Source organism: Drosophila virilis, chromosome 5 (assembly GCF_030788295.1).
Source record: "Drosophila virilis strain 15010-1051.87 chromosome 5, Dvir_AGI_RSII-ME, whole genome shotgun sequence".
NCBI classification, from domain to species: Eukaryota; Metazoa; Arthropoda; class Insecta; order Diptera; family Drosophilidae; genus Drosophila; species Drosophila virilis.
This window is the reverse complement of record NC_091547.1, coordinates 6826439-6848971: the sequence shown is the minus strand read 5'-3', so window position 1 is coordinate 6848971 and position 22533 is coordinate 6826439. Positions and strand designations below refer to the sequence as shown.

The following is a 22533-nucleotide window of genomic DNA, read 5'->3' as shown; positions in this document are numbered from 1 at the left end:
AAAATTGAAGAGGTTCCTGGAACGCGAACGCGAGCCGCAAGCCGCGAATGCAAACGCCCACTTGAAGCTACCCGAAAATAATATGTGCACAGTCTCTCCGGCAGCATTATTATTGGCGACACCATGATGCAGGCAACGAACGATTCACTTTAAGATGTGGGTTGGACGTTCCACTCATTGCGACGCTTCTTGCCATTATCATCCAGCGGCCGGCCAGCTGCGCACCTGCTTCAAGCACCAACAGAAATTTATATATATATACATATATATATCTGTGTGTACATATATAAATAAGTGGAGTTGGCTGGAGCCGATGGTGTGCATCATGCAAATTAATGCACCCTCAGTGCAACAGGAAACAGGCTTCGTGCAGATTTGTATCTTTATCTGCTGGAAGACCAAACACACATACAAGAAGGTAACTGCTGTCTGGTCGGATCGGATCGGGCCTGGTTTGGACTGGGCTGGCCTCGGCTGGGCTGGCCTTTACCTCGCGCCACACGCCCGCTCCCTCGCACAGTTAGGTGCATTCATCTCAATTAATTCACTTACAAAGCAAAAACAACAACAACATCAACAACAACGAAAACAACGTTAGGAACAGCAATAAATACGCCTATGTACACATTGCGGAGGAGCCGCTCATGAATTCCGCACCGACTCTAAGCACTTTGCTGCAATTAATGACAAAAGGTCGTCGTCGTCGTTGTCAGTGCGCGTTAGGAAAGCTTTTTTAATTAGCAGCAACATGCAAGCGTTGAGATGACAATGTGCCTCAGATTTGTACTTCAGTTTTATGCCTTATATCTCTCACATTAGCACGCATCGTTACAAACCTATCGATGTTAACCCGCTGAGATAAAATGCCAAAAACCAGGGAGAGCATGCAGCAGTGTTGCAGCCGGGTGTCAACAACTGCCCAATCCTTGGAGCAGCTCGTCAGTAGTCTTCATTCCCACTCTAGCTCTAAAACTGTGAAAGTTATAGGTTTATAAAGAGCTGTCGATCTTACCAATTCTACATACCTCTAGTGCAACATACATGTTGTTAGATCATTCATTCATTCCCAGATACAGTTTTATAAAGAGTTATCGATGTAACCGATCTCCCATGCCCATGATCTTTGGAGCAGCTCATCAGTAGTCTTCACTCCCAATTTGGTCACTTGCTCTAAAACTGTGGAAGATATACATTCATGACGATCATATTTTAAAAAGATCTTTTAAGCAGCTCCTCAGTAGTCCGTATTCTCAATTCGAAGACAAGAGCAGAAGCTTTAAAACTGCGGAAGGCATAGATTTGTGAAGAGTTATCGATCTAAGCGATCTTCAAAGACTCCAGTGTGGAGTGATCTCTGGAACAGCTCAATTCAAATACTCTACGCCCAAATATGTGCTAGATATAAATTTCTGTTATTTCTATTGTAATACATCACATTATCCGTAAACAAGAGCATAAATTACAAGCCTTAAGTCTGTGCATGAAACCTATATACTCCTTTTAGTTTCTGTAAGCGAGTATATTAATTAACTACTGTGCTGCGGCAATAATCTGTTGCACATTCTAAGAACGTCTGTAAACAGACGGGTTAGCGCCTTCTGGCTGATGGGCTTAGTGACTGTCAAACTGTGACTTTAAGCTTGTGAGCTTAAAACTGTAAAAGATTTTTGGCCTAGGCTTGAGTTCTATTTTTGGCCTGATCTCAGAAGAAGATCATCATTCTTCCTGTCGAGAAAATACTTGGCGAATTACGCGAGAAAACTAAAAATAGCTTTTCTTATTTTTTATAGGGCTCGTAATGGAATCCTCCTGCGCGCCAACCTCTGTAAGCGTCTTTCTGGTATTCCGGCTTAAAGTTGATCTGAGTTGGCCAATTCAAGCCGAGTCCAGATGTGAGCTATGAATACCTCAAGGTCGGTTGAGGTCTCTTTCGCAATCCTTGAGCTTTGCAGCTTCTTTTTTTTGCTCTCCTTGTCGCCTGCTTGCCTGAGATGGCCTAAGCTGATTCGCCTTTGTTAATGGCCACATTCCACCTCGCAGACCGTTTTGCTTGCGAGGCAGTCTACGGAATTGTGAGCCGTGCCAAAATTGCGCGGTCATCGGAGTAGGTCAAGATTTGGACAGCTACTAATCGGATGTTGATTCTAATCGTGTATGCACATAAGCACATTTTATGCTTTTTACTATAATTATACTTACTTAAATTCAGACAAACATTACATTAGTTAGATCTTGACTATTTTGAGCTGATGGCAAAATATTTTGGTATTAGCTTTGACCTTTTGACTGTCTGCCAAGGAAATTAATTAACATGTACGTCAAGACATATGGCAAATTTATAATATGATATGTTCAGCTGACAGCCACATACTATCTGCCAGTTAAACATATTGTTTTTAAGGCAATTTTTATTTAAATTAAATCAAGTACACATATCGGCAATATATTTTATGTATTGTGTATAAAATAAACATATTATATATATATATATATATGAAAATATAAATAAATAAATGTAAATAAATAATATGATGTCTGGTTGAAAATTCTTCATTGATCTAAGCTAAGCGATAAATTAAAGAGAGTTGATCAAAAACTGTTTTACTTCGATTTCAAATGCCAGCAACTAAAAAAGCCCATTTCCGAAGTCACAAAGGGAGTTCAATACGAAGCTCGAACTACCTTTATAAGTGTGGAAATCAATGTTAATATTACAATTACAAAAAATTAATTCATATATGTTAATTATTTTTGACATAAAAGTATCCATTAACCAACAAACAATCCGCGACATTTCTATTTATTATCTTACACCCAAATCGAGCACTGACTAGACAAGACAAATTTCCAAGGCAGCCCAAGTAGATATATGTATCCCGTTATCTGCGGTTCGCACCTCCCGAAATTAACTTGTTCGATTTGAGGGCGAAACTGAAAGAACTAATACGAGTGCTGGTACGACTGGAGTTTCTGCCGGCGCTGATAGCAAAAGGTCCAAATGCCAATGATAGCCAGTTGAGTAAGTAGGAAAAATGTGGCGGCCGTGATGAGTCCTAGAAGCAGAAGATGGAATATTTATAAGGATTAGATATTTCTCTGCTATTAAAAATATTATAACTAGAAGTATGGCTAGTAGTTCCAGCGTAAAGCGCAAAAAACGCCTCTTGCATTGCTTTTTTCGTTGCTTGACGCTTGTAATTCTCAACAAGTTAAAGCTGCGAAAGCGGCCAGATAACCTGCTTATGATTTGGTTTCTAGACTAAATCATGGATAAATATTAATAATTTCCTCTATAGATATTGCACTCTTGTAGCGAGTAATACCTACCGAATGCATTCACACAGAAGCCGCGGCCCGGATTGGCAGTTGTAAATTCCGTTTCATTGTTTTCCGAGTAACCACCGATATTGGATTTACGACTCTGCTGCTCCTCAAAGCCGAATTTGTCAGTTATTTGTATGGACTGCACGAGCAGCATGTCTGTGTGCGCATTAAGCTCACGTTTCCGGCGCATATCGAAGGTAGCTAAAAGAGATATTAGACCTGTTTAAAAGCAATCCAAGCACATGGCACTTGTAATTCCAATCTCACCTGTTGTATTCAATGATCGTCGTTTGCGTCCGTAGGAGAGCAGGGATCGATACTCGCCGCTGGTGTCCTCCTGATCGCATTGCACGGGCTCACAACTGGGCATGCAGGGCGTGACCAGGGCACGGAATTGGACAACTTCGCTGGAGGGGAACTTGAAGGCGTCGAAGTTGGAGAGCAGCACCTTGCCGGAGCCATCGCTCTTGTAGATGGGGCCCATTATGAAGTGATCTGTGGGGCAGCCATTTGAGTCGATCAGCGTGATCTCCGAATTGTCCACACCATCGAGAGCGACTAGTTCGCGTACGAAAATCTCATATGGACTCTGCTCATCCATAATTTGGAATTTCAGGGCCAACGGATCGCCCACCTCGGCAGAGCGCATCATGTCGGAACCGTCGCGTGAGGTGATGCGCATGATTACATTCGGCGAGTCCACAATCACCTCCTCCGAGAGCGCGGGCGTTAGATCGCCACGCACATCCAAGTTGACCCCGTTGCTCACAGACTTGTTGCTCAGATCGTATTGGCAGGCCAGCGCCAGGCCCAGATCGGAGGAGGTGACAATCATGTCATGATGCTGTATTATAATATCATTCACGTAGCGTCCACTCTGGCTCTGGCGCACATTGCACTCCAGGTCATGGTAATTCATGCGCAGCTCAAAGTCCAAGGCGCTGCGCACATCGACCGCGCACGACCTGGGCGAACCCTTGGCATAGACCTTGCCGCTGAACAGCTTGGAGGTGCGTATGCGGGCCAACATGTCGCCGCCGCCACACTCGATGGTCACATTATAGCAGGAGGCGAGCTCATAGGTGGATGCCTCCGGCACCTCCAGGTAGGGATCCTGCACATCTGTCAGTGTTGCCCGGCTGTGATGCGACAGACGGCAGACCATGTCGCCCGTATCGTTGTAGTCATACGAGTGGCATCTATGGACACGGCATTGGCAAAAGCGAAAAATGAGAATTGTTTTTATTTATATGTATATCGGTTGCGCTCACCTGTATGGCGAATTGAGACACAGTTCGCGGCACTCATCCACACTGCTCACCTCCTGATAGACGGAGTCAACCGTCTTTAGGATGCGTCCGGGCAATCGCTTGAATTCGCACAGCTTGTTTGGCTCCTCGATGCAATGGTTTTCCAGATAGTCCGTGCCCTCCGTGACCTGGAAGGCATTCGTGCCAGCCAATGTGGAACGATCCATTTCACTCAGCTCGCAGGCGCCTGATGATTTCTTAAAGTTCGCAGATCTGTAAAGTATCATAATCACGAATTTATCAGTCGGAACTGTTGTACTTGAAAAATTAAGGTGAAATTAAGGCGAGACACCGCTTCAAGCCGTGAATCCTTTGCTTAATGAGTAAGTATATTAATGACAGCACATATTACCTGCAGGTAAATTCCGTTTCGCTCAGGCAGAGCTCGAAGCACTCGCGTCGGGAACCGACTGGGACGCTGCGTTTTACTTCCGACTTCAACCTATAATTTTGTACACGGTCGACGAACCAGGCCCGTGAGCAGGGCTTCGCAGAAAGGCAAGACTTCTGCGCATAGATGGTGAAAACAGGAAATTGCGATTTGGTCAAGGCGCCTGAAATCCACACGAATATATGTATCAAGATTTGCCTTTGAAACTGTTTAAAATATGCAAATATCTGTTATTTATGATTTACCTGGCAGCTGATCGGCATGCGCTGAAAATAGCACGCAGAGCCCGGTCTCATAGTTGACAGACTGACAGGTTTTGTTCTTCAGGCAAGTTGCGAGACAATCTGTTAGCATCAAAGTGCCTGGCAGGGAATCCAAAAGCCTGCCAGGAGCGGAAAATACGTAGCTAAAAATAAGAAGGAAATGAAGACATTTGTCAGATTTTTAATTAAAATTGAAATTGAATATCTTTTGTTAATTAACTTGATGTCTTATGCCTTACCCAGTCACAATTTCGAAACCGACTTTATCCGTTTCACAGAGCGCATTGTTCAGGTAGAGCTCCTGCTCGCTAAGATGCACTGCATCCTTGGACTCCGCATCTATATCAGCTGACAGATCAAAGCCCGCGTTTCGATTCTCAGTCTCGGTGGCTGGCACTATGTCAACTGTCACGCCCACCTCTGTCGTTGTCTCTGGCAGGGCAGTTATTGTGCTCTGCTCGGCAAGTTCAGCCAGTTCATCGGGGCTGGTGGTGGCCACAGTCGCCGACTCTTGAGCCCGAGTCAGGCACAGCAGCAGCACTCCAAACGCAAGAGGTTGCAAAAAGGTTTTGCTAAACAGTCCATTGGCCATTCTGATGGCTAAAAGCACACATAAATATCAGGCAACAACTATATTGTGAACTATATTTGTGTGTATATATTGTATAGATATATAAAATTAATGTTTATAGCATATACGAAGAACCTTACATCTGCTCGAAAGCTATAAACTGTAAATAGAAAAAGTTTTGAATAAATTCTATGGCCACGCCCACTGAGAGACTAGCTGAAACGCGCAAATTGTTTTCTCTATTTGGCAGTCGGATTACGAATGACCTCTTTCAAAGAGCCAACCTCTCATATATCGGCCACATTCACCCAAAAGGGGCGTGGAAGACAGCATTAACGAACGAGCCAGATATGAAGACCAAACTTCCGGAACAAAAGCTCACAGTTCCTCGGTCACAGTTTGAATGCGATTTCTGTTGATTGTCTATCGAAGGATTGATTGTATAGAAAGCATCAGAGAAGATGATCTTAAATGTAAGTTAAACGAATAACAGCAAGTTCTTGCACTCCGTCTGAAATTAGATTGAATTTCTGTTGGGCAAACGTTTTCGATACACATCAATTTATTTGCGAATGGCCGAGAGCCATATAATTAATATGATATGCACTCAAGAGTCGCAATTCTGGGCGGGTTCGTTGTGCCCCAAGAAGTCTGTAGCATATATACCATATTTCATAACAGGCGGGCACGTAAGTGACCTCATGGACTATTGAGTACGAGGAAAGTCAATTACCTCTTTGGGGAGTGAGTGACCTGGGCTTTTGTTCTGGTTCGCTGGCTGAAACTGTGGCTGCACAGTTGCCAAGTTAATGGCCAGCATTTATGCCAGATAGTTGCCAGCTCCAAACATAATAAAAAGGTTGTGAACTTTCGTAGATTTCGTAGATTTTCTCAACAGTTTCCATCGACACAAAGCTAAGTCAAACAACGGAGCGAAGGGCTCGGCCAGCTCCACGCGCAGATACTCTCCAACCTTCATAAATACGCGACTGACATATTTGACTCTATAGATAAATAAATATTTACATAAAAGCTGTGGGCTCTTCAAAGCGCACGATGCCAAATCTAACCTGTGTGCGTTCGGTGGACAATCGATATTTATCGGTTCTGTGTCGGAATTGTCGTTTTGTTCCACACAAATTAAAGACCGAAAGGCCGAAACGTGTTTTGCTCTGAATTTAATTTATATATACTTATTTAGAAAACAAGCGTGCACAAGTCTTTCGAATTTCACTTTCCCCAAAAAGTCGCCCCAAAGCGTAAAGTTTAAAGACGATTTTTGATTTTCGTTAGACCAAAAGCATGCCCCGACTCAAATTAGATCTCGAGAAACTCGTGCGGCTGACAAGCTTAAGTAATAAATGCCTCGCTACCTATAAAAATAAGCTACTATCCACACACACACACACACACACGCACATGCATATATATGCATTGGGTGAGTTTTCTTTTGGCTGCTTTTAACCGTCTCATTTCCAATTAGCAGAGTTTTCCAAGCGCAACGGCTGGCCAGCGACTACTACTAGCAACAGTTCTTAAAAAACCAACCCATCTCGCATAGTATTCACTAAAAAATTGAACTCACAGGTCGAAAAACTTGTTATTCTAACAGTGAATTTTACTGCGTACGCACACACCTGTGTGTGTGTTTGTGTGTGTGTTTTTACAGTGGCGTGCATAGCGCAAGCCAAACATGAAAATTGCATGCTGCAAATGCCGCTGCGGCTAACAAAAGCTCTCCCAGCAGCCTCTTGGCCAGAAAGCCATGCACCCTAATCTTCATTGGCAACAATGTCGACGCAACGGTATTTGATACACACCGACACCGACACTCACCTGCCCCACACACACACACACACACACACACACACACACACCTACCCAGCTACACAGCTAGACAAAACAATTTCACCAAAATAAAAAAACTAAGTAAGAAAAGAAGAACCGGCTCTTTGCCCAAAAGCCCAGCGCGCGGCTTCGGTTATATTTAATTCATAGATAGTTGCAGCTGTCGTAAGCTCCATTTAATAACCATATCATTATTCTATTTACAAACTGTGCTATCGTATTATCCATCACAGAGTCGATCCATATGCAAATAACCTTTTATGGCGCACATAAAACCCAACTGGAGAGCACACGAATTGGTATGCTGAGATTCACTTGTTCAATTTCACCAACACTTCAACCGACGTGGTCATCTGTTTGGCCTTTTTTTTATTTATTTTTTATTTTTATTTGCTTCTTTTCTTTCAAATGCTCAGAAAACCCACACGATAATGAGGTCAATTTGTATACCCTGCGCCTATTGAAAAGGGCATAGTCAAGTTGTCTGCAGGCATGTTACATGCAGGCAGCTCTGCTCTTATTATTATTGATAGTTATTATTTTTGTTATATTTGTAATTATTATTTATTGTCTTATTATTGTTATATTATTATTTATGATGCTTTCAATATATATGAACCGTTTCGTTTTTCCATATTATGAAATTCGTATCCAGATCCTATTAACTTCTGTGTATATATATGAAGAGGCTCTGAGAGATCCTCAGCTCAGTTGACGAAGAAGTTATTCTAAGCTAAGCCGAGTGCCAACACAGATCTATTATGGTATCTCTTAATATCTTCTGCTACTCCTGATTTATCTAATTTCTCTAATTAACAAATCAGATCTATATGCATCTATAAGCCCGCAGTTATATTTTGAAGAGCTGCAGGGTATTGTCAGTTGAAGTGACCCATTGACAGTCGAGTGACTATGAGATACCCTGCACCCCGCTTCGTATTGTCATAACATACATTCATAGTTTCTCACATACACACACACATACACACCCGCACATGCACAAACACATTAACAAAATTCGCATGCTGCAAGTTCCGCACTTTGGGCAGAGGCTGTTGCTCCGCTTTCGCACAGCTCTAAAATGGGTTGTTTAATTAAGGTGTGAGCGGGAATAGGTGCGAAAAATGAAATAAACTTAATGTGTATTCTTATAATTTCCAAGATATGCTCCAAATCGGGGCGTGTATATGGATCCTGACTATGCTGGCCGAGAACAGGAGGGGAGAGGGCCGCAAACTCGACTCTAGAATTTAAGGAACTACATTTTGATGGGCTCTATTTACCCTATACAAATAGACTTTGAATAGTTGTCTATGCGTGATGTCATTTTAAAGTCCACACTCGGGCCAAAATCAATACAGCCGAAAGAAGAAAAAAAAACCCGTTAAAAGAACTTTCTCTCTATTCTGCATGCTGCGAGTTCGGGCCAATTTGATTCATTCATTTGAGCGGCTCGATTATTTGTGTCATGCAGTAGTCGGAATTTTCAATAGGCGTTTATCACTGGCAAATCTTGGATGCTTAACGGTGCTGGCCATACCTGCCCATAGTATGTATCTCCATCTACGAGTCGGTGGTCTTAACACCCAAGCTCAGCTCAAGTAGATTTCTATGCATGTGTGCGTAGTATGCCTGTTGACACACTTATTAGTTTTTCTGTGTTTCTCTAGGTGTTAGCGGCCAATTATACAGCTAATTTATGATCAAAATTGAGGAAAGAAATTGGCCAGCCCAACACGCAGTTACCAAAACAAAAACCCGTTAAGTTTACCGAGCTCTGTTTATCTTTCGAATTTCCGCTTTTTTACGTATGCAGAAATAGTCGAGAATATTTGGTCAAGGGAAACATGAATAAAACCAAAAGTAATTGTAAACAAATTCGAATTTGAATATATCCCTAAGGGAGTTACATTTAGTATCTGAATACTTAATCTTGTAACATAAATAAGGAGCTGAGCTAGAATGGAAATAAAGTAAACCTTTTAATATTGAAGATATTCCTTCCAGCAATATTGGAATGAACGCAAAATGAATTTGTTTATATTAAAAGTCCATTGGAATTATAATAAACTAATCTTCTGCCTAACTACTTGCAAGTAGTAAATATATAGAACTTATCCCTCCAAGTTTGTTTCACTTCAAAAGGAGGCTAAGTTGGAGTGAAAATAAAAGAAACCCTTTAAAATTGCAGATATTCCATCCGAAACTACTGGAATTACGAGAAATAACTTAAGAATTAAGCTTTTTGTTTAAAGGATTGGAAGGTCTCTTTCCAAGAAATTGATTTCACTTTAAAACGAGGCTAATCTGGAATGGAATGGACCTTTTGGTCATTCCATATTCCTTCCAATATTGGAATAATGATAAATAACTCACTCTTTAACATGAGAACGTTAATTAACAATAATATAATTAATTTAAATTTACCGTTATATCTATAAAGAGCTGAATTCGTGGTCATCCAACCGAATAGCTGTGTTTTAATCAAGACAAACCCACGATTGGAAACCTACTGTTATCCCATTGTGGAATATAACTGTAAAATGCAACCGTTCATTAAAGCTTTGGACGGAAGTTGTTGATTTTTATTTAAAAATCGTATGCTGCTGCCTTGAATGTGTTTTATGTTATGTTATTTCTTTCTCAGCTCTTAGCTCTTAACTGCCGCACTTTTTCCCACTGCAGTCTTACAGTTTAGTTTAGTGTCTTACAGAATCTTTCTTTGCCACATTTATGCACTGCCTCCTATCCATCCTCCCATACCCAGAGATGTCCGACGCCGTTGTCGCTGCGGTTCGAACAAACCGGTTAACATCTTTTTTGTGATTTTTCTTAGTCATTCCTCCAGTAAGTGTAATGGTTTTTTTTTTTATTCTTAAGGTATGGGTAATGGTTTTTTGTTATTTTTTTTTTTGTTGCCAAAGCTGTTAATTTACATATGAAATATGAATATATATACACACATGTAAGAATTGTGCATAGCACGAAAATGTTGGATGACAACAATAGAAAAGAGGCTTAACACTTGGCCAGCTGGATTAACTTGTTAAACAATAATCCTAATTATCGTTTCCTTTGTAAACATGCCTTAACTATTTGGTTAGTTGCGTCACTTACCTTACGTATTGCACTTGGTTTCTCTTTTGGTACTTTTTTACTTTATAACGTCATAAATCTCATAATCTGCTTAATGGACTGTGTGTAATGTGTCCCAACCTTGCTAGCACTTGCAACAAGACAAGATCACAAATATTGATTTTATTTTATATTTCACTTCAACTCAGACGAGAAACAGAAGGCCGAACTCATCCAAACGATGGCTAACGCAGAACTAAAGTTTTTCCTGCAGTTGCTTGTTATAAAAGTTAGAAAAAAGAAGTTCTGCAGACGCAGCTTACTTTGGTGCTCTTGGGGAACGGACCACTCCAGTCATATGGGCAGCAATAGAAGAGCAACGCAATATAAGAGAACGCCGAAGAGCACTTCTTTGGGGCAGAAAGTGTATGATCTGCAGCTAAAAGAAATTTAACATATGTTTACCAACATCTTGTTCGAACCGAATCTCTCCACCATCCAACTCAAACTTGTTTGCGTTCTTACTATCCAGCAAGTGACTCTTAAGAGCGGACTTGTCGGAAGCGGTCAATGTACGATGTTGAATGTACACCTGTTTAATTTGAGTTCTCTCTCTTAATTTGACGTCGCCAGTAATTTATATCACCACCTTCCCCTCGAACTAACACATATTGTTAGGTGTCTCTTTACAGTCAGCGGTAATGTGTAACAATGTGCGCTCGGAGGCTGCGTACTTGGCTCATTTACTAGGGACCTGCCACAAATGGCCACTAATGTAACTCAATTATCGTTGTATAATTTATAACAATAATGTTAACAGTTATTTTGCGTAAGCTGCTTGCAATATAAACACCTGTATACCCTGCACCAAGTGTGTTTACATAGGCAAGATAGCTTAGGTTACATGGTAAGTAGTTAGTCGAACTGTACTCCTTATAATAAGTATAAGCTATTGTCAAGGAGATTTAAGGCTCCAGGAAGTTGTCTCTTTTAGTCGCCTTTTACGACAAGCAGTGACATACTGTGGTGGTTATTCTCGTGCCCGCCAACCACGAGGGAAACGCCTTAGCTGATCTTTTACCAAGCCTTAAACTGCAGATGTACAACGGATACAATAAGATACAGATGCATTTGAATTTCCTTGTGAAATAATTAGATATACACATTTGAAAATGCGCCAATGTTTCATAGCTACCAACTTGCCACAGCCAAACATATCGATTAACGATACTAAAAATCAAACAATGTGATTATCGGGCGGCAAGTGTTGTAAAACGATGTCGTATCGGTGGTTTTACATGGGATGTTTCTTTAATATTTCCATAAACATACATTTTTCACTTCTCAGAATTTCAATTTACCCAATAATTTTTAAACTATCAACTATAAATCAAATTCGCTGCATATATTTTTGGAAACATATTATTGCAATTAATAATCGATAGGCACCCGCGCAATGTTGGGGCTCTGTTAAGGCATTTCTATCTAATGTTAGAGACAACGATTCGGAGTAAGTTGCCAGCTGTTAAATTTAGATTAAACGTTTTTTATGTTTTTGCATTAAACAAAACGCAAATTATATTATATAATTACTATAAATCTATTTAGAACAATATTTTATACGAAAATGCGTATTTATATTTAACTTTACATTATCAACCGCAGTTTATATGCGACGAAATGAATGCTTGCTGTTAATAACAGTTGAGCAAAATGTTAAGGCCTTGTCGCTGTATATATGTATGTTAGTTATTTATTTTCACACTGTTTGCAGGTTAACTCGTTGTTTGGCACAAATTTTACTTAAATTACAATGGGAAAACGTCGTACGCAGTCTCTAATCGACTCAAATTCGAGCGATAGTGATAGCGACGCGGACACCAACTTGGAATCGGTGAGTTATGCATAAGAAATGTGGAAGGACGCCTTTGTGAAATTTCCGCGATGTAACAAATCAATGCGCAGCATTTTATTGTAAAAATCTATATTTATTTGGCACGCAGGATTTGTTGTCGCTGGCCAGAAAGAGAAAGAAGCCAAGCAATGCCACCAAAGCCCCGAACTCAAAGTCCGATTCAGATTCGGACTGGGCAAACAATAAATCAAGTGCGCCAGCCTCAAAAAAGAAGCGTCCAAAGAAGACAAACAGAGATTCGAGCTCTTCCGAGGAGAATTGGGATGACGACAGTCAGGATGAGGTCGCAGCGCCCGTGGAGAAGCGCGCTGAGCCCGAACACAAGAAGCCAGACATTCAAAGTGAACAGGAGGAGGGCGAGGTGTCCGACAGCGATTCAGACAATGAGAAATCCAAGTCTAAATCATCATCGACGTCTGGCTCTCCCTCTGGATCGGATTCATCTAGCTCGTCATCGTCTAGTTCCGATTCAGAGTTTGATGATGGCTACGATGACGATTTGATGGGCGACGAAGAGGACCGCAAACGGTTGAATGGACTGTCCGAAAAGGAGCGCGAAACAGAGATCTTCAAGCGGATTGAACAGCGCGACATTATGCGCACCCGATGGGAGATTGAGCGGAAGCTCAAACTCGCCCGTCGTGGCGAAAAGAACGAGAAGTCAAAGACAAAGGGAGAGCGTGCCAAAAAGAAGTCCAAAAAGGACAAACGCAGCAAAAAATCAAAGGACTTGGCACCACCCGTGCCGGCAGCAACCACAGCTGACATAGATACCAGCAAGAGCGGTGCGCCAGAGGCGCGCGCTTCGGCCAAGAGCCCCTCGCCCATACCATCGATACGCGAGGGTCCATCGACGTCTGGCACTGGCTCCAGTACAACCAGCAGCAGCGCCGAGAAAAACGCTGAAGAGCAGAGTTCGGGCAACGTGGCCGATTACTTTGATCACAAGGAGCGCTCCAAGGAGCGAAAGAAGAACGTCGAGGCAAATAAAACCGATGACAAGCGCAGTAACGCCATGGCCATGCTCAAAGCCAAGCGTGAAGGCAAAGCCAAGCGAGGTAAGTACAAAATCATCCACAAAATCCATATATAATACAACTATTTTCATTGCAGAGGAGGAGGAAGCCAAGCGACAAGCAGAACGCGACAGAGATGATGACAAAGAGGAACTGGAGAGCGTCTCTGGCTGTAAATCGGCGGTAAAGCTGAAAGCCTCGGAGATCTACTCAGACGATTCGGGCAGCAGCGATTGGGATGACGAAGAGAAGCCGGCAGGCAAACGTTCACGTTCGAACAGCAGCAAGGCGTCTAGCGAATCCGAGGACGACGAGAAGGCCACAAAGAGCCCCGTGTTTATAACCACCCGCGAGGATCTAAACAAGCTGCGGCTATCCCGCTTCAAAATGGAGCGCTTCGTCAATCTGCCCATATTTGAGAGCACCGTAGTCAACTGCTTTGTGCGCATCAGCATTGGCAACAATGGCCAGAAGCCCGTGTATCGGGTGGCCGAGATCGTGGGCGTTGTGGAGACCGGCAAAATATACACACTTGGCACGACACGCACCAATCGGGGATTGCGTCTCAAGCACGGCACACAGGAGCGCGTTTTTCGGCTGGAGTTTATATCTAATCAGGAGTTCACTGAAACCGAGTTTAACAAATGGGTTGAGATCTGTCAGCAGCAGCACGTGCCCATGCCAACAATTGATTTGATTGAGATCAAGGCGAACGATATTAAGAAGGCCCTGAATTACGAGTTTAAGGACGAGGACGTAGACAAGATTGTTGAGGAGAAGAATCGCTTCCGCAATCGCCCCACCAACTATGCCATGAAAAAGACCTGCCTCATGAAGGAGCGTGATGCGGCTATGCTTCGTGGCGACTACGATATTGCCAACGATCTGGGCCAGCAAATCGATCAGCTAGAGAGTCGTGCCTCCGAGCTAGACAAGCGACGTTCCCACAGTCTCAATTTGATTTCCTACATAAATGACCGCAATCGTAAGCGCAACGTGCAGGACGCTGAGAAGGCCATCATGGAGGAGGCGCGAGCCAACAAAGGCATGAAGATATCAGATCCATTTACGCGCCGCATTACACAGCCTCGCATGGGCTTCAAGGGCACCAAAAAGGATGAGGATGAGTCGCTGGCAGTCCCGTTGCCACCGCCACCGCCAGGCAAAAAGAAGCCCAATGAAACAAGCACTTCCAACGCGAAGCCAGCCGATGGCAAGGACTACAGCTTGTACTCACTGCACGACTTTGACATAGACCTAGACGTACCGCTGCCAGGTAAGAGTCCAACAGATACCTTTGTTCCAATAGTTTGATATTAACACGCCTCCAATTGCAGTGAACAGCGCCAATGCGCTGCCAAAGCCAGCGAATAAACCAACCGAGACGGTGTCCAAGCGTTCACTGAACCTGGAAGATTACAAAAAGAAGCGCGGCCTCATCTAGCTGCAGCGTTCAATTAACAATGTTCTTTACTTAGGTTAGTGTGGTGTTACGAGTAATTAAACGTAATCGATTATTATGACGACAAAGGAGGAAAGTTTGTAAACGCTCCAACCTGGCTCCATCACCTATAGGCATAGTTTACAAATTGTATTGTATGTTTACGAATATATCGCTATGTACTGATATAGAGACCATATTTATTTTTCATTCAGGGGTGTCATAAGAAATCCCCATTCGGACGAAATAACCAAGACTTTCGCACAGAAGACAAATGCGTTTGCATTCCAATGTCCCGTCCCAAGGGAGTTTTCTCTGATACTTCTGTCTCTGTTCCTCGGATCTATGTTAATTTATAATAATTGCCACTGGTTTATATATATATATATATATATACATATAATTGATGAACAACAATTAGCAAAAATTATACAAACTAAACTCATTTACCAGCTATTTTATATTATTATAATTACGTATAGTCATAGGATCGCGTGTCCTTTGTATTTTTTATAAGCGATAAGTTTTTAACTGTATTAGTTGCTATATAATCCAATAGTCAATGTTTTTATAAATTTACAATTGTATTTGTTATTTCCCACAATATACATACATATAAGTGTACCTACAACCAAGCATGCACACGTTCATCAACAACTAATATTAAATACATCGGTTGTAAGCATTCAGCGCTGTATTAACTTTAAATGAAATCAGTTATTGTAGTCAGGTTTACAAATAAATACGTACCATACTCAATGATCGCCAACAACACACGATGTGTCCAAAAATGTATTTGTAATTGCCCAACTGTACCCCGATGATGAGTGCATTACCGACTCCAAGTGGGACCTCCATATGGTTATACATATATATATATATATGTGTGCTGTTCGCCTCGAAGCGGGCTTAGTCTTTCGGGCGTCTCTTTAATTGGTTTGCAGTTTGTTTGCGCAGCTGTTGGAGCCCCCTTCGTGTCCACATTTAATTTAATTAATTCGATGAAATTGTCTTTTAATTGAAAGCGATCGCCTTTCACATGTTTTGCGGGAGTTCGAATTGAGCTACGTCAAGTTGTCAAAGGTCACCATCGAATCGAGTGGAGAATAATACATATACTCTATATATATTACATCAACGGATTTAACAGACTTTACAAATTTGAATATCGATAATAGATGGAAATTATATAAGCGATTCTTTAATTTTAAAAGTCGAGAAATATCTACTATTCGACTCGAACCATTATATAAAATTCAAAATTCGTATCTATGGATACATAGTTATATCGACCCAACATGTCGAACTAAACATCTCCGCAGTATATAACATAAGCTTTTCTGGGAAGTCTTGAAAAGCTGTAAACTTTCTGCGTGGGCATAAAATAATAATTATGATCAGTTTAAATTAAGTTTGTACTAAAAGTGTATAAGTAATACTTTGAGATTTATAATTATTTCTAAATGAAAATAATAAAAATATACAAAATAACAAACTGTTCAAGTTTTATTTCTGGAGTCGTTTGCAAAGGAATTCCTTAGGAGAATGAATTATCTCAAGCTAAATTCTCTAAATTTCTTTATTACAATCGAAAATAAATAATTATCTTAAAATTTCAATATATTTTGGATGTGTTAGATAGTAATTCATAATTAAGCCTTTCCTTTTTTGGGGAATGTATGGCATCAAAGAAAGAGTACGAGAAATAATTCCCAACATAAGGAAAGCTGTTTGTATCAGGCAAAGTAGATTATGCAACATTTATATAGATATGATACGTATTTGAATACATGTTTTTAAATGCACTTCCGGTAATAGTTTTTTTTTTTTTCTCCTATTAAAATCTTTGCATTCGATTCATAATGATATATAGGGGAGGGTCCAGTCCCAGGGTTTTAACTGTGACAGTCGGCAACCAGCTCGCTCGCTTTTGGGGCCATTCTGCGAGACAAAAAATATGAATGTGTGAATGTGTAAATGTGTCTGATCCGATCACAATGATGTGGCGGACACATATATAGTGTGTGGCACAATGACATTTTATCTCAAAGTATGCAACAGCAGCACGTTCTCTCAAGCGGAGAATGTAATAGATCAGAGGCAGCATCAGAATGGGATTCAGAATTCAGAACTACCGATGCATGGCCCATGCAAATGGACATGCTTGGAGTGGGTGTATGGAACGCTCCGCTGCATCTATAGATACATCAAATAACTATATGTTTATATATATATATATGCTGCCACTTAAAATGTATCTCAAACTGGCACATATGTACTCGAGCACAATACGCGCCTCCGTTGCCGAACATTAAAGGCAGCTAATCAACCGGCATCCCAGCAAGAAAGAGCAAGTGACTTTTTGAGCTGTCTTCGGCGTCGCCTCTGTCACTGTCACTGGCTCTGCTGCTGCTGTTGCTGTTGCTGCTGCTGCCGTCGCCGCCCTCTGGGGCGACTCTGAAGCCGCCGCATCGAACAGATTCACATCGGCCGCTCAAGCGTTCAGTTGAGCTCGGGATTGCAAACGCGCCGGAACATAGTTTAAGTAGCGACACGCGACCAAGGGGAAGAGCTACGCATAGATTCGATTATCCGTCGCGAATTTAAATCACAGCCACTTGTTAAATTTAAGTCCAAGTGCCTGCACTATGTGCCCAATGAATTTGTGCCTAATATCGCTGTTGCTCATATTGCCCCTCATGAGAGGCGAGCTCAATTTCAACAATGATCTTGAGAATCATCAAAAGTTTAAAAGCGTTCCAACTACCATAAAAACCTACGAAAATGACACCGTGCTATTGCCCTGCCAATTGGATAGTAAGCGCCACTAAATAAACAAATCAATCAATTATACAGTTTATAAATTAATGTTTTAATTGAATTTAAAGAAACGCAATAAAATTGTTTGAATCAAGAGAAAATAGTATGCAGCTTAGGCTACCAATTTAATGGGCCTTGAAAGTGCGCTCCTTTGTTCGGCCCGTTCTATGCGCAATTGGACACAACAATAACATTTAATTTGGACTCTAAATTGAGTTTCTTTGGCGTTTTGAATGAATGCACAAAAGACAGCTAAGGAAATTTGTTCATCACAATGGATTTTCATCTTATTTTTTTTTATTATTATTATTTTCTTTAATAGATACGAAAACGGATTTGATTAATTAAATGTCGACTAGTTGGTCTTGAGGCAGCTGCGCCTTAAGACTTGCCTCTTACTAGCGTTATAGAAGGGTGCATAAATAATTTAAATAATGGGAATTGCCTCAGTTAAGGAAAAGATAGAAAATATCTGTATATATAGACCTATTTCGATAACAAAAGCATTCTTCCCATCCTTAACTTTATATGGAAAATTATATATAATCGAGAAAAATGAAGAATGTGCTTACCAACCGTTGAGCATGCTGAATAGGATTTAATGTTATGTTTGTTCGCAGCTCCGTTTCACTATGTGCGCTGGCACAGGGATGATGTGCCTTTGGTGGACTCGCGTCATCCGGAGATTCCGCCACCGGAACGTGTGGTTTTGTGGGCCAACGGCAGCCTGCAGGTGTCAAATTTAAAATCGGAAGACACCGGCGACTATTACTGTGAGATTATGTCAAACAGCAATCACGCCGTCCAGGTGCATGCAATTGAGGTGCAATACGAGCCCAGCGTTGTCACGGAGCCAAGCGGAGTCCTGGAGCTGCCCATTGGCGCCACCTTTGAGGTGGTCTGCATGGCCATGGGCGTGCCCCAGCCGGCGATCAGCTGGCGTCTGAACGGCAACACGCTGGACCAATACAGCAATGCGGGCAATCGACAGAGCCACATCTTTGAGATTAAGTCGCGTAGCATGGCGGGCCTGATCGAGTGCCTGGCCGCTAACGGGGTTGGTCAGCCGGCGGTGGCGGGAGTTCAACTGCGTGTGCTCTGTAGGTTTGCGGGTGCAACCAATTTGTGACTCCGACAGTAATTGCAATCGATATATACTTTCAGTTGCTCCGGAGCCAACGCTGCCGCATCCTGTGGTGTACACCAAAGTCGGAGATCGGGCACAACTGGAGTGCATTGTGGAGGCGGCGCCAGCTGCGACGCTACAATGGTTCCATTACGGTGTGCCCGTTCAAATGGGCGCACACATCAACAGCCAGGAGACGGAATTGGCCGGCAGCCATGCCCTGGATAGCTATGTCAGCCTGGTCAAGCATGTGCTGACCATCAAGAAGGTGCGCGACGCCGACATGGGACAGTACGAGTGTCGGGCGAGCAACTCGATTGGCTTTAGGAGCGCCACCGTTGAGCTGACTGGACGTCCAATGCCCTGCGTGTTCAAGATCAATCCCGGCACCCAGAGCTCCACGTCGCATGTGCTGGTCTGGCAGACGGAGAGCATGCTGCCCATAATGGAGTTTAAGCTGAGATTCCGACAGATTCCGTCAGGTAGTCGAATGCCCTAATATTTGTTAAGCCTATTGAAAAACGTATTCTTTTATTTCTAAAGCAAATATCACAAGGCCAGTGAAAACCAACTGGACAGAACTGACAATTCCAGCACAAGTGACCATTGGTAAGTTAAACATTAGACAAGTAAAGTCGGGAGTGACCGACTAGAGCATACCCTGAACACAACATCAAACGAACATTTTTCCTTAATCCCATGCTTTGTATTGTAAATGCATTTTTGATCAAACTCGGTGTGTAAGGTCCGATTCTTATCAAATATTCAGGTTTTAAATATGGCATACAAAAGTGTTTCCAAATTTTGGGAGGAAAAAGAAGGCTTTCAGAAAGAGGAATCCATTTGTTATACGAGAACCTACATACCAAGCTTCGTTTGAGTTTTGATTATAAAAACAGCCAAATAAATAATAAATATTCGCATATTTATGATTCTGTAACATTATCTTTAAATAGACTCCGCTTATTTGCAAGGCTTGCAACTCTTACCCTCAGGCTTTTAATAAACAAAACAATTGGACTAGTTAATGATTCAGTCATTCACACCTCGATTGCACAATCGTTATTCCTTTATGCTACCCCAAACGCAGGTCCTATTTACATAACATCATACACACTGCATGGCCTGCAGCCTGCCAGTCTCTTTGAGGTCTCGGTTCTGGCAAGGAACAGCTTTGGCTGGAGCGATAACAGTAAGACCGTGCGATTCGCAACTGGCGGCGAGGGTAAGTCCATGAGAGTCTTCCTAATCTGGATTTTAAAAAGTTTGCAATTGTCATTTTTAGTTGAGCTGCCCAACTATTCAACGGAATCGGAGCTGCAATATGATGCCACGGAAGAGATCTTTGAGAATGAGATTACGCAGAGATCACATATTTTCACCGCCAGCATGACACATAACCGCGCAACAAACTGTGTTTATAATACCCTGGTATATCTAACGATATTTATGCAAATTTGCCTCGCTATGCGATATACATAACTAAAGTTAATATAAATATATTTGTACTGAATGCAAGGTTCCAATAAAATAAAGAAATTTCCTAAATTAATTTTCTATTTTCATATCGGCAAAAAATTAATCACAATATACTCACAGCATTTATCCTATCCCATATTTATTGTAAGTACTTTTCACTCCTGCCTGACCGTTTGATAAAGCAAGGGTTGTAGATTGATCTCTTCTGGTTCACGCTCCGGGGTAATGCACCACAAGGCATCAAAGACGATCAATTGCAAAAGGCCTGACCCAGCCGCACAGTCCTCGAACGTAATTGGCGGCAGCTCTCTTTTAACGTGCGAGCCATATATTTTTAGCATTTTGTTGTTCAGCCCAATCAAGGAGATGGGCTTGTCTCGGTGCTCCTCGAACTGCCACATAGCGTGCAAGATCTGCGGCAGTCGGTTTGCATAGTCCGTTAGCAGCACAACTGCATTCATGTTCCTTGTACTGTTGCCATTGCAGATCCTGCTCAGCTGCTCTGCGCAGGTATTCTCAATATATAGCTCGTTTTCCACACGCATTGAGCAGCGTACACAGGCCAAACAAAACATGTTCTGCAATGTTTTTTGCAGATCGGAAATATCATAAACACAGGGGAGCATCACATGGCCACTGGCCTCCACCAGCATTGTTACAGCTGGCAAGTCGAGCCTGTGCGGGTCACAGGCAATGGCAACATAGTTCTCCAGTCCCTTATCCTTTATTGCCGTCAATATGTAGCTCAAGGCTTTGGCTATATTTTCAGTCGACATAAGCTAAAAGAGAATATTTTTAACATTGGATTATGCTGACAGGTATCATAAAGCCTGTCCTAACTTACGGTTGTCTGGAGCACCCCATTGTCCTCCAAATGCACGCTGGCAATATTTTCAGTTGTGATAAGCTGTTTTATGTATGAGTTAGATGCAGTTGTTTGGTTAGTACAATAGCCAACTTACTGGCCATTCGAATTCCTCCGTGTTTTCATCCCAGCTGCGTAGTTTTGCCAAACTTCTGGCATAGCAAAGACCTTGTCCCTGGCCATTGGTGCGCGATGCGAAAATGACAAAGATCTGCGATGGAAACGTAAAGTCTTTGAAGCCAAATCTATGTAAATTGTATATGATTTACCTTATGTATGTACGGCTCTTGTCGCACCAGGAATTCATCCATATTAAGCATGTATGTGTGGGTGCGCTCAATACGGCTAAGCACATCCGGATGAAAGTACTCCAATCCCTCGCCATCCTCTGTCCGGCGAACACGCTCTAGTCTCCAGCGCACTTTGCCAGATAACAAATCAAACTCGGCCTGATTGTACATTTGAATTTCAGCAAAGTCGTCCAGTTGTACGCGGGCGCCAAACTTTGAGATGGAAGCCCTTCTTGGTGGGCGTGGATTGGGCGCCTGTGCCTCTGCCTGCCGCGCTGCCAGCAGGCGCCCGAAGCGCTCCTGTTTCGAGCCATCGGTACTCAGAACCCGGGCATACAGTTCTCGCTCCAAGTCTAGGGAGTTGAACTCCGATAAGGGCACGTCCATTATTCGAGTTGTAAACAAAGATTCGCGCAGTATGTTCAGTATTAAAAATTGCCAGTGTTGCAAATTTATGCCAAATGCGAAATCTTATATCGATATATCGATAATTCGAAGTTTCTGATAAACGTGTTTAAAATTTAAAACGTATTTACCAGTCCGCTTCAAAAAACACCAGTTTAACGGTTTTTAAATTAGGTAAATTTTGGACTGGATTCTTATATACATTTTACAACGATTTCAAAATTGAAAATACTGCATATATTTATTTGCAGTCAAAATATTGCTGATAAATAGTTCTTATTATCAATGTTATTGTCATTATCTTAAGCTGAAGCTAAATTTAAAGTGATTTGATCATCATCACAGGGCATATTTACAATGCATCACATCAGATGACAAATAAATCAAGATATAA

The 22533-nt window shown here is 42.0% G+C and overlaps 4 protein-coding genes across 7 annotated transcripts; 2 read left to right on the top strand and 2 right to left on the bottom strand.

Moving 5' to 3' along the window:
- Nucleotides 1-2326: 2326 nt before the first annotated feature.
- On the bottom strand, nucleotides 2327-11052 carry LOC6626147 (uncharacterized). Its single transcript, XM_002050866.3, has 8 exons — nucleotides 10825-11052; nucleotides 5528-5888; nucleotides 5271-5431; nucleotides 4987-5188; nucleotides 4596-4847; nucleotides 3592-4523; nucleotides 3328-3525; nucleotides 2327-3053 (listed from the first exon to the last, which is right to left on the bottom strand). The coding sequence occupies exons 2-8, from the start codon at nucleotides 5878-5880 to the stop codon at nucleotides 2941-2943; spliced, it is 2211 nt and encodes a 736-aa protein (XP_002050902.1). The 5' UTR covers nucleotides 5881-5888; nucleotides 10825-11052; the 3' UTR covers nucleotides 2327-2940.
- Nucleotides 11053-12273: 1221 nt separating this feature from the next.
- Rtf1 (RNA polymerase-associated protein Rtf1) lies at nucleotides 12274-15928 on the top strand. Of its 2 annotated transcripts, XR_001450316.3 has the most exons (6): nucleotides 12274-12292; nucleotides 12557-12676; nucleotides 12786-13755; nucleotides 13811-14989; nucleotides 15051-15309; nucleotides 15370-15928. XR_001450316.3 is itself a non-coding variant. In XM_032435855.2 (5 exons), exons 2-5 carry the CDS (start codon nucleotides 12596-12598, stop codon nucleotides 15155-15157), a joined length of 2337 nt encoding a protein of 778 aa, XP_032291746.1. In that variant the 5' UTR covers nucleotides 12274-12292; nucleotides 12557-12595; the 3' UTR covers nucleotides 15158-15348. The 2 variants fall into 2 exon arrangements, 1 of the variants encoding a protein (XP_032291746.1); XM_032435855.2 differs by lacking the exon at nucleotides 15370-15928 and having other exon boundaries at nucleotides 15051-15348.
- Nucleotides 15929-17630: 1702 nt separating this feature from the next.
- wrapper lies at nucleotides 17631-20648 on the top strand. The gene is made up of 6 exons (XM_002050868.4): nucleotides 17631-17971; nucleotides 18595-19074; nucleotides 19139-19582; nucleotides 19644-19709; nucleotides 20191-20325; nucleotides 20386-20648. Exons 1-6 carry the CDS (start codon nucleotides 17803-17805, stop codon nucleotides 20580-20582), a joined length of 1491 nt encoding a protein of 496 aa, XP_002050904.1. The 5' UTR covers nucleotides 17631-17802; the 3' UTR covers nucleotides 20583-20648.
- LOC6626263 (uncharacterized) lies at nucleotides 19526-22172 on the bottom strand. 3 transcript variants are annotated; one of them, XM_070209990.1, is made up of 5 exons: nucleotides 21714-22172; nucleotides 21542-21655; nucleotides 21424-21486; nucleotides 20698-21358; nucleotides 19526-19611 (listed from the first exon to the last, which is right to left on the bottom strand). In XM_070209990.1, the coding sequence occupies exons 1-4, from the start codon at nucleotides 22119-22121 to the stop codon at nucleotides 20735-20737; spliced, it is 1209 nt and encodes a 402-aa protein (XP_070066091.1). In that variant the 5' UTR covers nucleotides 22122-22172; the 3' UTR covers nucleotides 19526-19611; nucleotides 20698-20734. The 3 variants fall into 3 exon arrangements, with proteins under 3 accessions (XP_070066091.1, XP_070066092.1, XP_032291747.1); XM_070209991.1 differs by lacking the exon at nucleotides 19526-19611 and adding an exon at nucleotides 20584-20643; XM_032435856.2 differs by lacking the exon at nucleotides 19526-19611 and having other exon boundaries at nucleotides 20584-21358.
- Between the last annotated feature and the right edge of the window lie 361 nt (nucleotides 22173-22533).

What these genes read in the sequence shown, in the direction of transcription:
- LOC6626147 (XM_002050866.3), bottom strand. Translation starts at nt 5,880, where the DNA reads ATGGCCAATGGACTGTTTAGCAAAACCTTTTTGCAACCTCTTGCGTTT. An exon ending in GAAACGGAATTTACCTGCAG is followed by an intron (nt 4,848 to 4,986) that starts GTAATATGTGCT and finishes GATACTTTACAG; the next exon opens with ATCTGCGAACTTTAAGAAAT. An exon ending in TGTCTCAATTCGCCATACAG is followed by an intron (nt 4,524 to 4,595) that starts GTGAGCGCAACC and finishes CCGTGTCCATAG; the next exon opens with ATGCCACTCGTATGACTACA.
- Rtf1 (XM_032435855.2), top strand. Translation starts at nt 12,596, where the DNA reads ATGGGAAAACGTCGTACGCAGTCTCTAATCGACTCAAATTCGAGCGAT. An exon ending in TGAAGGCAAAGCCAAGCGAG is followed by an intron (nt 13,756 to 13,810) that starts GTAAGTACAAAA and finishes TTTTCATTGCAG; the next exon opens with AGGAGGAGGAAGCCAAGCGA. An exon ending in CCTAGACGTACCGCTGCCAG is followed by an intron (nt 14,990 to 15,050) that starts GTAAGAGTCCAA and finishes CTCCAATTGCAG; the next exon opens with TGAACAGCGCCAATGCGCTG.
- wrapper (XM_002050868.4), top strand. Translation starts at nt 17,803, where the DNA reads ATGTGCCCAATGAATTTGTGCCTAATATCGCTGTTGCTCATATTGCCC. An exon ending in AGTTCAACTGCGTGTGCTCT is followed by an intron (nt 19,075 to 19,138) that starts GTAGGTTTGCGG and finishes ATATACTTTCAG; the next exon opens with TTGCTCCGGAGCCAACGCTG. An exon ending in ATTCGCAACTGGCGGCGAGG is followed by an intron (nt 20,326 to 20,385) that starts GTAAGTCCATGA and finishes TGTCATTTTTAG; the next exon opens with TTGAGCTGCCCAACTATTCA.
- LOC6626263 (XM_070209990.1), bottom strand. Translation starts at nt 22,121, where the DNA reads ATGGACGTGCCCTTATCGGAGTTCAACTCCCTAGACTTGGAGCGAGAA. An exon ending in AAGAGCCGTACATACATAAG is followed by an intron (nt 21,656 to 21,713) that starts GTAAATCATATA and finishes TTTCCATCGCAG; the next exon opens with ATCTTTGTCATTTTCGCATC. An exon ending in CGGAGGAATTCGAATGGCCA is followed by an intron (nt 21,487 to 21,541) that starts GTAAGTTGGCTA and finishes TACATAAAACAG; the next exon opens with CTTATCACAACTGAAAATAT.